This window comes from Bos taurus, chromosome X (genome assembly GCF_002263795.3).
Source record: "Bos taurus isolate L1 Dominette 01449 registration number 42190680 breed Hereford chromosome X, ARS-UCD2.0, whole genome shotgun sequence".
NCBI classification, from domain to species: Eukaryota; Metazoa; Chordata; class Mammalia; order Artiodactyla; family Bovidae; genus Bos; species Bos taurus.
The window spans coordinates 130788628-130802041 of NC_037357.1; the positions used below are offsets into that span (position 1 = coordinate 130788628).

At 40.9% G+C, this 13414-nt stretch overlaps 1 protein-coding gene across 2 annotated transcripts in view; it reads right to left on the reverse strand.

Moving 5' to 3' along the window:
- Nucleotides 1-8061: 8061 nt before the first annotated feature.
- The window catches only part of PRPS2 (phosphoribosyl pyrophosphate synthetase 2), a 31218-nt gene continuing 25865 nt past the window's right edge, over nt 8062-13414 (reverse strand). For both annotated transcript variants that reach the window (XM_024988149.2, XM_024988150.2), the window contains exons 7-8: nt 11483-11589; nt 8062-10003 (exon numbers count right to left, since the gene is read on the reverse strand). In XM_024988149.2, the coding sequence (XP_024843917.1) occupies nt 9961-10003; nt 11483-11589 (150 nt within the window). In that variant the 3' untranslated portion in view covers nt 8062-9960. The remainder of the gene's footprint in view (nt 10004-11482; nt 11590-13414) is intronic.

Here is a 13414-nt window from a genome sequence, read left to right on the forward strand (position 1 = left end):
TAAAGTTTGGAAAAAAAATTAAGCTGTAGTCTTACCTTGTATCTTACATCAAAATTAATTGCATATGGCTCAAAAATTTAAATGTTAAGACCCTAATGCTGGGAAAGATTGAGGGCAGGAGAAGGGGATGACAGAGACCAGACGGTTGGATGGCATCACTGACTTAATGGACACAAGTTTGAGCAAACTCCAAGAGGTGGTGATGAACAGGGAAGCCTGGTGTGCTGTAGTCCATGGGGTCGCAAAGGCCGGACATGACTAAGCGACTGAACAAGACACTGAATATTAAAAATACTAGAAGAAACCATGGATAAATGTTTATATAATCTTGATATGGTAAAGCCATTCTAAGCACAACAACAAGAACAAACAAAAACTCAACAGCAACAACACCAGAGTCTGAAAGCAAACGTCAAAAAATTTAGCTACAAAAAATACGTCTGCTTACTAATCTATAAAGTGAGGGATGAGGCCATGTGATCAGTAAGGGCATGCGTTCATGTTTTATAGTCTAACATCTTGAGAGATTATGATACAATTCTGTGTTCTTGTATTGTTATTCATCTTTGATTCTATCTGCTAGGTCCCCAGTGATATTGCAGACCCCTTGAGTCAAGAATGTGTTGTCCCCCGCATCTCATCCATAATTGGTACTTACAAATCATTTTCATGATGATAAAATGAAAGTGATCATGAAAACCCGCATAATTCAATCTCTTAAGTCAATTTTGAGAAGAGTTAGTGTGGCCCCCATGAGCTACCCGCATTTGGGTGACATCGTGGGCCCAGGCTGCCGCAGGTTAGTTGGCTCAAGAGAAACGATTGGATGACGAGGATGTGCTGTGCATGCTAAGTCACTCCACTCGTGTCTGATTCTTTGTGGATAAAGAGGATAGAGTGCTTCTATTTATCTTGCAAGAACAGGCCTCTCGTTGGCTGGGACACCTCTTACTTGGTTTTCTAAGTCTCAACACATTTGTTTTTTCCTTTTGGATGCTCAGTCGTGTCTGACTCTTTGTGACCCTATGGACTGTAGCCCACCAGGCTCCTCTGTCCATGGGATTTCCCAGGCAAGAATACTGGAGTGGGCTGCCATTTCCTCCTCCAAGGGATCTTCCCTACCCAAGGACTGAACACACTTCTCTTGAGTCTCCTACATTGGCAGGTGGATTCTTTACCACTGCATCATCTGGGAAGCCCCTTTTACATCTGAAAGAAAAAAATCTTTTTCCTTTCAGATGAAAATAAAAGAAGACGGAAATGCCCTTGGTGGGTAGTTAAGGTTTAGGGTAAAGTGAAAGTTGTTCAGTTGTGTCCAACTCTTTGTGACCCATGGACTATACAGTCCATGGAATTCTCCAGGCCAGAATACTGGAGTGGGTAGCCTTTCCCTTCTCCAGGGGAACTTCCCAACCCAGGGATCAATCCCAGGTCTCCCACATTGCAGGCAGATTCTTTACCAGCTGAGCCACAAAAGGTTGGTAAATGTAGCAAACTGCAACATGTGGTATTAAAAGAGGGTTTGTTGTTTGTCTGAAGTTCAACTTTAATTGGGTGTCCTGTATCTTACTTGGCAGTCCAAGCTTTGTGTCATACTTTCATCTAGAGAATTAAACACTGATGATTAAGTTTCTGAAATGAAAAGGCAGGCCAGACTTCTGCAGGATCCAGAGTGCTCAGTGAACAGGTATACAGCTGGGGACAGAAACCCAAGGTTTGAGCCCCAGCGCTGCCATTTGATGGACGTAGACATCAAAGAGGTTGGGTGGAAACTTAACAACATACATACTTTCCTAAAGCTGATGAGAACCTAAATAAATCCCTAAATCAATTGCTCTAGTCCACCTAAGGCTGTGGTCCTAGCATGGAGAAGTAGAACGTCTTAACATTTCTTTATTTGGGCGAGGATGGGAGTGACAGACCCCAGTGCTTCCCCAATTTCTGTTGCCTGTTTCCACTCTTGCATACTTAAAGTCAGGGCTCGCTTGAGCAAAAAGAGAAAGAACTTTAACGACAAGTGTCATAGTATTTTTATAACAAGGCTAAAATTTTAACCCTTTCAGTTAGATACAGCCATGAATGTCTTTCAAATAAAAAACTTTATTAGGAATTTGCAGATACCATGAATGTGCTCTTTATAGAGGACACATGGAAACAGAACACAGCCTCCATAGTTCCTTCGTATATAGTATATTTTTAGCACTGTAAAGTCCCAGTGTCATAATTAAACTTGTCTTTTGTTTCATCCCCCCTCCTCCTTTAAACTGAAATGTGAGGCAGTTCTCTGCTTAGTCCTCTAAGTTTCATTTTATCTTGAAATGAAAGTGTTCTGAAAAAGTCCTTGACAGGATATGCAAATTCATACAACAAAAACCTTCTTTCATGTTGAGGACTGGCCCCATATAAATATTAGTTTACCAGATGAGTCCAAAGGGTCAGCTGCTTTGAAAGAAGGCCCTGATGCAAAAACTGGAGGGCAAGACTTAGAAAGAGAAAGGCTATTTATGGAGGTAGTGGTCGCTAAGCAGTTCTGCCTGCTGCCTTGGAAAATCAGAAGCAGTTTTGCCAGGTGGGCATCACAGATAATCCCTGTCACCATCTGGTTTGCGTAGATTCATAAGTGGATTCATTAGTAGTGAGGTATAGTGGCAAGAACACTTGCTTGGGATTCGAGAGACATAGCTTTGTAGTAAATATGTGACCTCACACCTATACATTTCTTAATGTTTGAGTCAGAAGCACCATCACTCGAAAAGTCTAAGAATAAAACACCTGAGAGACAGCTATTGTTAAAACCTGGTTTGCCCACAAGGAAGCTGACTCCAAGAAATCATATATCTAATATGCAAAACCAGTTGTAATTCATGTTTTCTTGACTCCATTGCCCATGTTCTTTCTGAAAGTCATCGAAACAGTGAAGACCTCAGCAATTTAACCAGATAAGAACACAAAGTATGATTTTTGAGTTTATTTTCCATACGTGATGTAACTATTCACATAAGTGATCATCTTTCGATGATCTATTGCTGTGTAACACATCAGCTGAAAACAGCAACCACTGTATCTGTTTACCCTTCTGTCGTTTGGCTGGGGCTCTGCTGGGCTGTTCTTCTGTTTGTCTCAATTGAGGTCTCTCACGTGGATGCAGTCAGATGGCTTTGTTCACAAGTTTGGTGCCCCAGTGGGGACAGTTGGGAGGCTGTGACCTTTTGCTCTTTTACTTTCTATGTGGCTAGCTTGGGCTTCTTCTCATGGTGATTGGGTCCTGTTGCTGTTGTTCAGTTGCTAAGTCGTGTCCAGCTTTTTATGATCCCATGGACTGCAGCACGCCAGGCTTCCCTCCACCATCTTCCAGAGTTTGCTCAAGTTCATGTCCATTGAGTCAGTAATGCTATCTAACCATCTCATCCTCTGCCACCCTCTTCTCCTTTTCCCTTCAATCTTTCCTAGCATCAGGGTCTTTTTCAATAAGTCAGCTCTTCCCATCAGGTGGCTAAAGTATTAGGTCCTAAGAATAAGCATTTCAATATACATAAGCCCTAATACGCAAGCAGTAAGCCTTGTTTGCATCATCCTTCCTAATATTTTATTTACAGTAAGTCCCCTAGATACAATCCTTCAAGTTGTGAACTTTCAAAAACGCAAAACATGGAGCTTACTAATGAAGACTTGATGGGATTGGATGCCTAGACATCCAAGGACGAAGACAGACTAGAGGAAGGAGTAACTGAAGAACCAAAGAGGTTCACAACTAGGGGAGTTTCTTTACTTGAAGAGGCACTGTTAGTTTTTGAGGCACAGGAGCCAAATGTAGAACAGTACACAAAGGCTGTAGCAGCTGTTCAGAACGCAGTCCAGTGCTACTGTGTCATCTATGACTAGAGAAAAGGAGTTACTTCCCTCATAGCTGTCGGTAAAGAATCTGCCTGCAATGTAGGAGACCCTGGTTCGATTCCTGGGTCTGGAAGATTCCCTGGAGAAGGAAATGGCTACCCACTCCAGTCTTCTTGCCTGGAGAATCCCACGGACAGAGGAGCCTGGCAGTCTATAGTCCACGGGGTCTCAAGAGCCAGACATGACTTAGCAACTAAACACCACCACCACCACCCAGAAATCACTGGATCAGTTTTTTCAAGAGGGTAGATAGAACTGAATCCAGCAGAGTCAGAACCTGTGCCATCAACATCAAGCGTAAGTGACATTGCAGCTCTACCATCTCCCACCTCCTCTTCCTCCCCCAGTCAGTACTTCTTCTTGCCTGTTCACTTGATGCCAGCTCCTGTATGCCAGCTGTTGTACTGTACTACTGTACTTTTCAAGGTACTATACTTTAAGATTAAAAATGTTTTATTGTGTTTCTGTTTTTATAACAGTACAGTACTATATAGCCAATTGTGTTAGTTGGGTATCTAAGCAAGTGGGTATCTAAGCAAACTTTGTAGGACTTAGGAAAAAATTTGACTTATTACTACAAATGCACAAAGTATATTATAATTTAGAACAGGAATTGGTTTGATGGAGCAATTCTATTCATAGGAATTATAACAAGGATAAAATATTTTTAAATTCTCCAAAATGTACAAGCTAGCTTGTACTGATTTGTGGCATTAATGGTGGTACTTTGTTCTTTTATATACTCTCCAGTGCTCTTTATATTTTCTAAATGTATAAATGCTGATAAACTCACATGTTAGGAAGAGCCAGCCAAACCTGAGAGTTTCTTTGTGGCCGTGACATTAAACCATACACACTGGAAAGGGATCAGTACAAAGTGACTGATGTCTGCACCCAAAGATTCGGATTTCATTACTCCTGGGTGAGGCTTAGGTTACCCAGAGTTTTCCAAGCTGCCCGATTCATTTCCAATTGACAGACAAGGTTGAGACCAACAGGCATAGTAATTCTCTTGATTGACCTCTGTTTAAAATATGATTGGTTGACTTGCATTCTCCCTTCTATTAAAAAAAATGTTGACTCATCTCCAGGACCTATTTAACATTTCAAGTCAGTCGGCTACTAGTATGTATGCCCTTCTGTGTCCACCAGTTGAGTTGATTTCCAAGATTCAGTTGTACTGGTTTCTAAATCTTTTTATGCCAGTTACATGTTTTTAAATAAATATGAGTATAAGCAGAGACAGAGTTAAATGTTTTTGACCGGCAGCCAAAGCAAGCTGCTTAGAAAAGAAAACCACAATGGTTCATTTTTTCTTCTCTTCTTAAAAACTTATTTTCATGATGGTTCATTTTCTGTGTCAGGTTGGCCAGGCTTCAGTGATCCATTGTTTGGTCAAACATTAGTCTGCATCTTGCTGTGAAGGTACTTTGTAGGTGCAATTAAGTTTTACAATCAGTTGATTTGAAGTAAGAGATTACCCCAGATAATGTGAATGGGCTTCAGAACAAAAATCGAACTTTTCCAGAGGAGAAGGAATTTTGCATTAAGACTGTCACAGAGAAATCCTGCCTGAGTTTCCAGCCTGCCACCTGCCCGGAAAATTTCAGATTCGCAAGCCCCCACAATCATCTGACCCAACACTTTACAGCAAATTCATATCTGTATCTATCTTATTGGTTCAGTCTCCAAAGAATCCTGACTAAAAGCTGTCAGGTGAGATGTGGGTGAGATAAATGAAAAGGGGAAAGTATCTGAAAAGATTCTGTACTCAGACTGTTGTACACATGTATTTAAGTTCTCACTCCAGTTAAAATTTTAAAAAATAAAGGTATTCCAGGCAGTTTGTGGAAGACAGGTAATCACAGACCTGTACTCAAGGGGTCTTGGCTGTACTGTGAAAGCTTGGAGGTAGTGCTGTACTTGCCAGCTAACAAGTTCATCTGCCACAGGTTCCTGGATGCTGAGGGAATATAAGAGACTCGAGGTCAGGCACAAGGACTTTAGCACTCATAGCACAGCAGGCACTGATTCCCTTTATCCCACCAATGCCACAGATTGGCCCCAGGTGGATGCTATACATGAAGTGGGTTTGCAACACAGCTGAGGGACACTGAGTATAGAGAACCCTAACATTCATGATGGGCTGCAAGCAAACCTAGCTGAACTTTGCCCAGGGGGAAATGCTGTCTTTATTAGACCAGACAGCAAACAAACCTGCCATCTGCCTCAGAAAGGGAGGCTATGTCTGTCTTCCAAAACTAGCCACTATCTTCTGCTTGCTATACAAACATCCTTGACAAGATGATCCAGAGGCAATGCTCTCAATGCCTCTGCTAATGAGATGTAGAGAACTGCACGAGACCTCTGGAGAACTGTATCCCCAAATAAGTCCATTTATATAATTGAAGTTAAAAAACAATATTTAAGTCATATATAGATCCTTTTTTAAAATATGAATTTATTTATTTTAATTGGAGGCTAATTACTTTACAATATTGTATTGGTTTTGCCATACATTGACATGAATCCTTTTTTAATAAGAGTCCTTGGGGACGGAGGAGGGAGGAGGGTTCAGGATGGGGAACACATGTATACTGGTGGCAGATTCATTTTGATACATGGCAAAACCAATACAATATTGTAAAGTTAAAAATAAAATTAAATTAAAAAAACATATGAGTCCTTGCCTTGGGTGTGGAGAAAAGGGAACCCTCCTACACTGTTGGTGGGAATGTAAATTTCAGCCACTATGGAGAATAGTAGGGAGGTTCCTTTAAAAGCAAGAGTTGCCGTATGATCCTGCAATCCCACTCCTGGGCATATATCCAGACAAAACTATAATTTGAAAAGATGTATGCACCCCAGTGTTCACTGCAGCAGTATTTACAATCACAAAGACATGGAAGCAGCCTAAAAGTCCATCAACAGCTGAATGGATAAAGAAGATGTGGTGCATATATACAATGGAATACTACTCAGCAATAAAAAAGAATGAAATAGTGCTATTTACAGCAACATGGATGGACCTAGATTATCATACTAAGTGAAGTCAGTCAGACAGACAAAGAGAACTATCACATGATATCACTTATATGTGGAATCTAAAAAAATGATGCAAATGAACTTATAAAACAGAAAGAGACTCACAGACATAGAAAACAAACTTATGGTTACCAAAGGGGAATGGTGGGGGAGGGATAAATTAAGAGTTTGGGGCTAACAGATATACACTACTTTATCTACTGTAGAGGACAGGAACTATATTCAATATCATTATAATAAGCTATAATAGAATAGAATCTGAAAATATATGTATATACACACACATCTATAAAACTGAACCACTTTGCCCTATACCAGAAACTAACACAACACACTGCAAAACAACTACATTTCAATAAAAAAATAAATAATCCTTGAGTTAATTGACTTTTGGTTGTTGTTGTTTAACTGACCAACAGTATTGAAAAAAAACAGTATTAAATAAAACTGCTTCTATTATTTTTCTCTTGGTTCCAGCTTCCTTTCTAAAGATACTCTTGTAAAAGAGATTCCCGTATTAATAAAACCACTGGAAATTCCTTAGACATTAAGAAGTGTGTGTTGAACCCATTATTACAAATGATTAAGTACTGCTAATTTTTAACATTTTTTGGTAATAACTATTTTTTCAAATGGAATCTTATACTTTGTGTTTCTAGAAAATAAGCATTGCTGTTTTCCATCCATAAAACCAAAGTATTAACAATAATTCAAATATTCCAAGCTACTAAGTACCTGACAATTATAGTTTGGAGGTAAGTGGAAACAAGTATCAAAAACTTCTAATCTAGGTACATGTGAATCTTCAGATAAATTGAAAGCTTCTATTCTTTCCAAATGTCCGTAAGTAGGCATAAATGTCCAGAGTAGGCTTAACTTTTCAGCTGAATATATGAATTACGATTAAGTATAATTAAATTGATTGTAACTTACTAGAGTCTTCTTTAAGAAGGAAAGGATCTTCTATGCAATGCATGAACTCAGTCATCAGGGATGATTCAAGCTTGGCTGCATAGTGGAATCTGGAGGTCTTTAATAATCCTAATATGTGGATGCTTCATGGGTCAGTTAAGTCAGACTCTCCAGGGGCAAGGCCCAGGCATCAATTTCTTTCTTTCTTTCTTTCTTTTTTTTTTTTTAACTGAGGTGTAACTGACATACAGAATTATCAGTTTTGGCTATACAATCTGATGATTCAATACTTGTATATGTTGTCAAATGATCACCACTGTAAGTGTAGTCAACATCCATCACCACACAGAGCTACACATTTTTAAAATTAATTTCATTTTAAACAATATTTATTTTTTTCTTTACTTTCAACAAGGGAAAATAATTTTTGTGAGTACATTGTTGAATTTATTGCCAGCATCATCTATATTTGTATAATTGCCCACATTTCCTTCATCTGCTTTTATGTACAGAACAATAGTATCACCCAGCAGGACTATTTTATTTTATTTTTAATTTTATTTTATTTAACTTTACAATATTGTATTGGTTTTGCCATATATCAACATGAATCCGCTACAGGTATACACGTGTTCCCCATCCTGAACCCTCCTCCCTCCTCCCTCCCGGTACCATCCCTCTGGGTCATCCCAATGCACCAGCCCCAAGCATCCAGTATCGTGCATTGAACCTGGACTGGCGACTCATTTCATATATGATATTATACATATTTCAATGACATTCTCCCAAATCATCCCACCCTCTCCCTTTCCCACAGAGTCCAAAAGACTGTTCTATACATCAGTGTCTCTTTTGCTGTCTCGTATACAAGGTTATTGTTACCATCTTTCTAAATTCCATATATATGCGTTAGTATACTGTATTGGTGTTTTAAGCTCCTTGGGGGCCCCATATGCAACCAAGTTGCCAACTACTAAACTACAGGACTTAGCCTTGCGATATAGCTCTCAAACTTTATTGTATGGAACCCCATGCCTGCCACACCTGTTTCTGATCCAATAGGTCTGGGGAGGGACCCAAGAATCTGCATTTCTCCTAAGCTCCCTGGCAATACAGATGTCACTAGTCCAGGGCCACACTTTGAGACCCACTCCCTACAGAATTATGGTTATGTTAAAAACATCCGTGCCCCAGGGTGGTTATTTCAAATCTCCCCACATTAGCATGACTCTGAGAAAGGACCAGGCAAATGCCATGTGTGCAATGGAGACTTTTTTTTTTTTTTGGAAGGAAAGTGAACAACCAAATCTGCAGAAGCAAGCATCCCAGGCTGATGCAAGTACCATACCCTATTTTGTGCTTTTCTTTTTTTTACTGCCCTGAGACTTAATGACAAACTCCTTTAAGGACCATCAAAGACCCAATAGTAAGCAGTGGCCCAATACTTGGAAATCTCCACCCCTTCCCCAAAACAGCAGGAATAATCCTCCCACTCATCACCCAGCCCACATATTTCCAGCAACTGACACACACTCACTTTCTGAGACGGCCCATACTCTGTCTGTGGAGTGTGTTTCTTTCCAAATAAATCAATGCACTTCTTACCTGTCAGTTTGTGAAGGGAATGTTGGAGGAAACACCTGGATGAGAGGAAAGGCCTCCAGAGCACAAGGCCCATTGACCAACTACAGCATTTCTTCTAAGGAACAGGGTGGCCTTAACTGAGCCAGTCACTTCATCCTTGGGCCTTAGTTTCTTCATCTGAAAAATGAGTCTAGAATGTTTTATCTAACTCCAAAATCTTATCAATTCCATGACATTTGACAAGAGAGGTGATGGGCTCTAGGACGTGACCACAGAAGACTCTGGCCACCTGTCACATAAGAGTTCAGTCACTGAAGGCCCAGGACTCCCATCACCTGGGCAGTGCAGAGGGATCTCTGCTCTCTGGATGTAACTGAAGTCAGATTAAAATCCAGCCATCTCTTTAAAGCTTACCTTAACCAGTTTCTTGACTCAAAAAACACACCTTGTGATCCATGCTAAAGCTGAAACCATTCTGAGAGGAAGTGGAGGGAGCAAGAAAGCACTTCGTGATTTATTAAAATCTCACCATAATTCATGGCCGACGTAGGGATCACTGTTTGAAGTCCTGTGTCAAAAGGATAATGCAATTATTTTGGTGTAAATTTCACATCGTAGCAAGTACTGGTGTTAATATATTTAAAGTGCCTTATGGGGACTTCCCTGGTGGTCCAGTGGTGAAGACTTAACCTTGCCATGCAGGGGGTGTGTATTCAATCTCTGGTTGGGGAGCTAGGATCCATATGCCTTGTGGCCAAAAACCAAAACCGAAGCAATATTATAACAAATTCATAAAGACATTTCAAAAGTGTGACTTATGACTACCATTGTCTTATCCACTTTGTTTTAAAATGCTTTTCTACTTGAGACTGAACCAGCAGAAGGATGGAGCTCCTCTGGAATTCTGACCTTAATGTCAGGACAGAGGATTAACAAAGAAGGTCCTGGTTAAAATAAATCTATGGTTCTCAGTAAGGACCAATTTTGCCCCCAGGGAATACATGGCAATATCTGGTGACATTTTTTGGGTTGTCAAAAATGTGTGTCTTGGCCCCAAAGGAAGGAGGCAGGCTGCCACCGGCTTCTAGACAGTAGAAGCCCAGGGATGTTGCTGAACATCCCATGACGGGAAGGACAGCACTGCAACAAGGAATTATTTAGTCCAAAATGACAATAGCACTGAGGTTGAGAAACCCTTAAATAAACAGCACAGGGAATTCTACTCAATACTCTGTAATGGACTATATGAGAAAGAGTGGGTATATGTGTGTGTATATGTGTGTGTGTGTGTGTGTGCATATATATATATATATATATATAGGTATATATATGTGCATGCTCAGCTGCTCAGTCGTGTCCAACTCTGTAATTTCATGCCCTATAGCCCACCAGGCTCTTCTCATGGGATTTACCAGGCAAGAATACTGGAGTGGGTTGCTATTTCCTGCTACAGGGGATGTTCCCAACCCAAGGATTGAACTCACCTCTCCTACATTGGCAGACGGATTCTTCACCACTGAGCCACCAGAGAAGCACATATGTACAGTGTGTGTGTATATATATATATATGTACATGTATGTATATATGTACAGATGATTCACTTTGCTGTACACCTGAAACTAACATATTGTAAATCAACCATACTCCAGTAAAAATAATTTTAAATTAATAAATATGTGCAATTCCCCCGCACCCCCCTCAAAAAAAGAAAAGAAATAGATTTTCTGGAGGCAAAAGGAAATGGCCAGAGGGATGAAGAGGGGCAGGAGCAGAGGGACTCTGTCCCTGAGGGGAGGTGTCTGACCCCAGAGAAAGGCTGTGCTCCTTTGTACATCTGGCTTCCTTCCCCGACCCCATCTTGAAATGCTTCCATCAGGGACATTGATTGAAGGTAAAATTGGTTCTGAGGAAAATACGTACTAAACATAAGAAGCTAATAAACACAGGGAAAAAATGATTAGCAGCAGAAGGACACCAGAAATGGCTATGAAAACAACAGAGTATGTTAAAGCAGGTATTTAACCTGGTAGAGACGTAGTCACGCACCTTTGAAACAAGCTTGCCTTTGTTCTATTTACATGTAATGCTGGGTATGAGCGTCTTGGTAGGCTCAACATAAACAATTCTGATCGCAGATTTGTTTTTTTACAATGCTGAAAGAAAAATACACCAACAATATTAAAAACAAACACAAAAACACCCCACAGCACTGCCCTTGCTCCAAATGAAGGATTGTGTCTACCAGGGTGTGGCGATCATCCTTCTGTGTTGCCCACATCACACGCCTATGTATGAAACAATCCATGATGTGTTCCATTTATCTGGTACTTTCATCAGAAGCCCATCCTAACACAGTGATCTAGCAATTGCTCCACCAAGAATGAATGGGTGAGTAAGTGTGAGACCCCCTTCTTCACTTTGCCGGTGGAAGAAACCATCAAGGCAGGCCGGAAGACTCCAGATACAAATCTTCCATTTGACATCTATCTGAAACAAAATGTTCCTAAGAGTCAAAATACAGAGAAGACATACTTCTATTGGATTATAGTTCCTATAACTTGTACAAATATAACATCTCCAGTGACAAAGGTTGAGACTCCGTTTATGGCTGCACCAACGCAAATCAGTAAGGAATTACTGACTGAAAACACCAGCCTTCTTGTGCTAACTGGTTGTCCCCCTTGTGCTCTTTTATTCACAGGACATTGTCCATGAGTTGTGTCTTCATGGACGCGCTGCTCTTTGTAGGCTATGAAAACCATCAGTGGGGAAATGAGTGCACAGTTACTGCAGAGTGGGGTCTGTCCCTTTCAGTACTTTAGGAGGCTGCTCCACAGACCTGGTCCTAAAAACAGGATATTCTGAGATTTCGAGAAATTTGGGACCCTTCCTTGGTTCCTTGGATGAGTTTCAGTGGCACTTTGAGTTCTTTTTTGTTTAGTGTGGACCATTTTTTTTTTTTACAGCGTTTATTGAATTTGTTACAATATTGCTTCTGTTGTTGATGTTGTTTTTTTCGCCACAAGGCACCTGGGATCTTAACTCCCCAAGCAGGGATCAGACCCACACCCCCTGCATTGGAAGGTGAAGTCTTGACCACTGAATCACCAGGAAGTTCCCATAAGTTCATTATATAGCAAATGTACGTGAAAATGTGCCCCCAAAGGATCACTCTGATGATCTGACACAAATTCAATGTTGCTGCTAAGTCACTTCAGTCGTGTCTGACTCTGTGTGACCCCATAGATGGCAGCCCACCAGGCACCCCCGTCCCTGGGATTCTCCAGGCAAGAACACTGGAGTGGGTTGCCATTTCCTTCTCAAATGCAGGAAAGTGAAAAGTGAAAGTGAAGTTGCTCAGTCATGTCCGACTCTTAGCGACCCCATGGACTACAGCCCACCAGGCTCCTCCGTTCATGGGATTTTCCAGGCAAGAGTACTGGAGTGGGGTGCCATTGCCTTCTCTGAAATTCAGTGTAAGGCCTCACAATTTTTCTGTAATTCATGGTCAGTCTTGGTGTTGAGGCAGGAAGATACTACATTGAATACTCCCTTCAAAGCAGAGGAGGGCGATGTCCGTCAGTGAACATTTGGGATTCTCTGCCTTCTACCTGGACTGTTCCCTGGGGTCTCTAAAGGTCACTTACAGCTTTAAAGGCAGCTCTGCCAAAGGACTGGCAGTCAAGTCAGATCTTGAATATTTTTCCTAAGAGTACCCCTTTTTCCCTCTTTTACCTCTGACTAAAGCCTTCAGCTTCTACAGGTAATTGACAATGGATTTTTTTAAAAACTGTGATGCCACAGGTCACTGGCACATTATTAGGCTTGTCATATAGCCTCCTTTTTGTTGCAACTGGCACAAAGCCAGTTCAGAGCCACGAGCATGGGATCCTTTAGCCAAGGTGATGCTGGGAATCCAGAACCATCCACGTTAGAAGAAAGAGAATTTGAGTGACCAACCTGGCATGCCCAGGACTG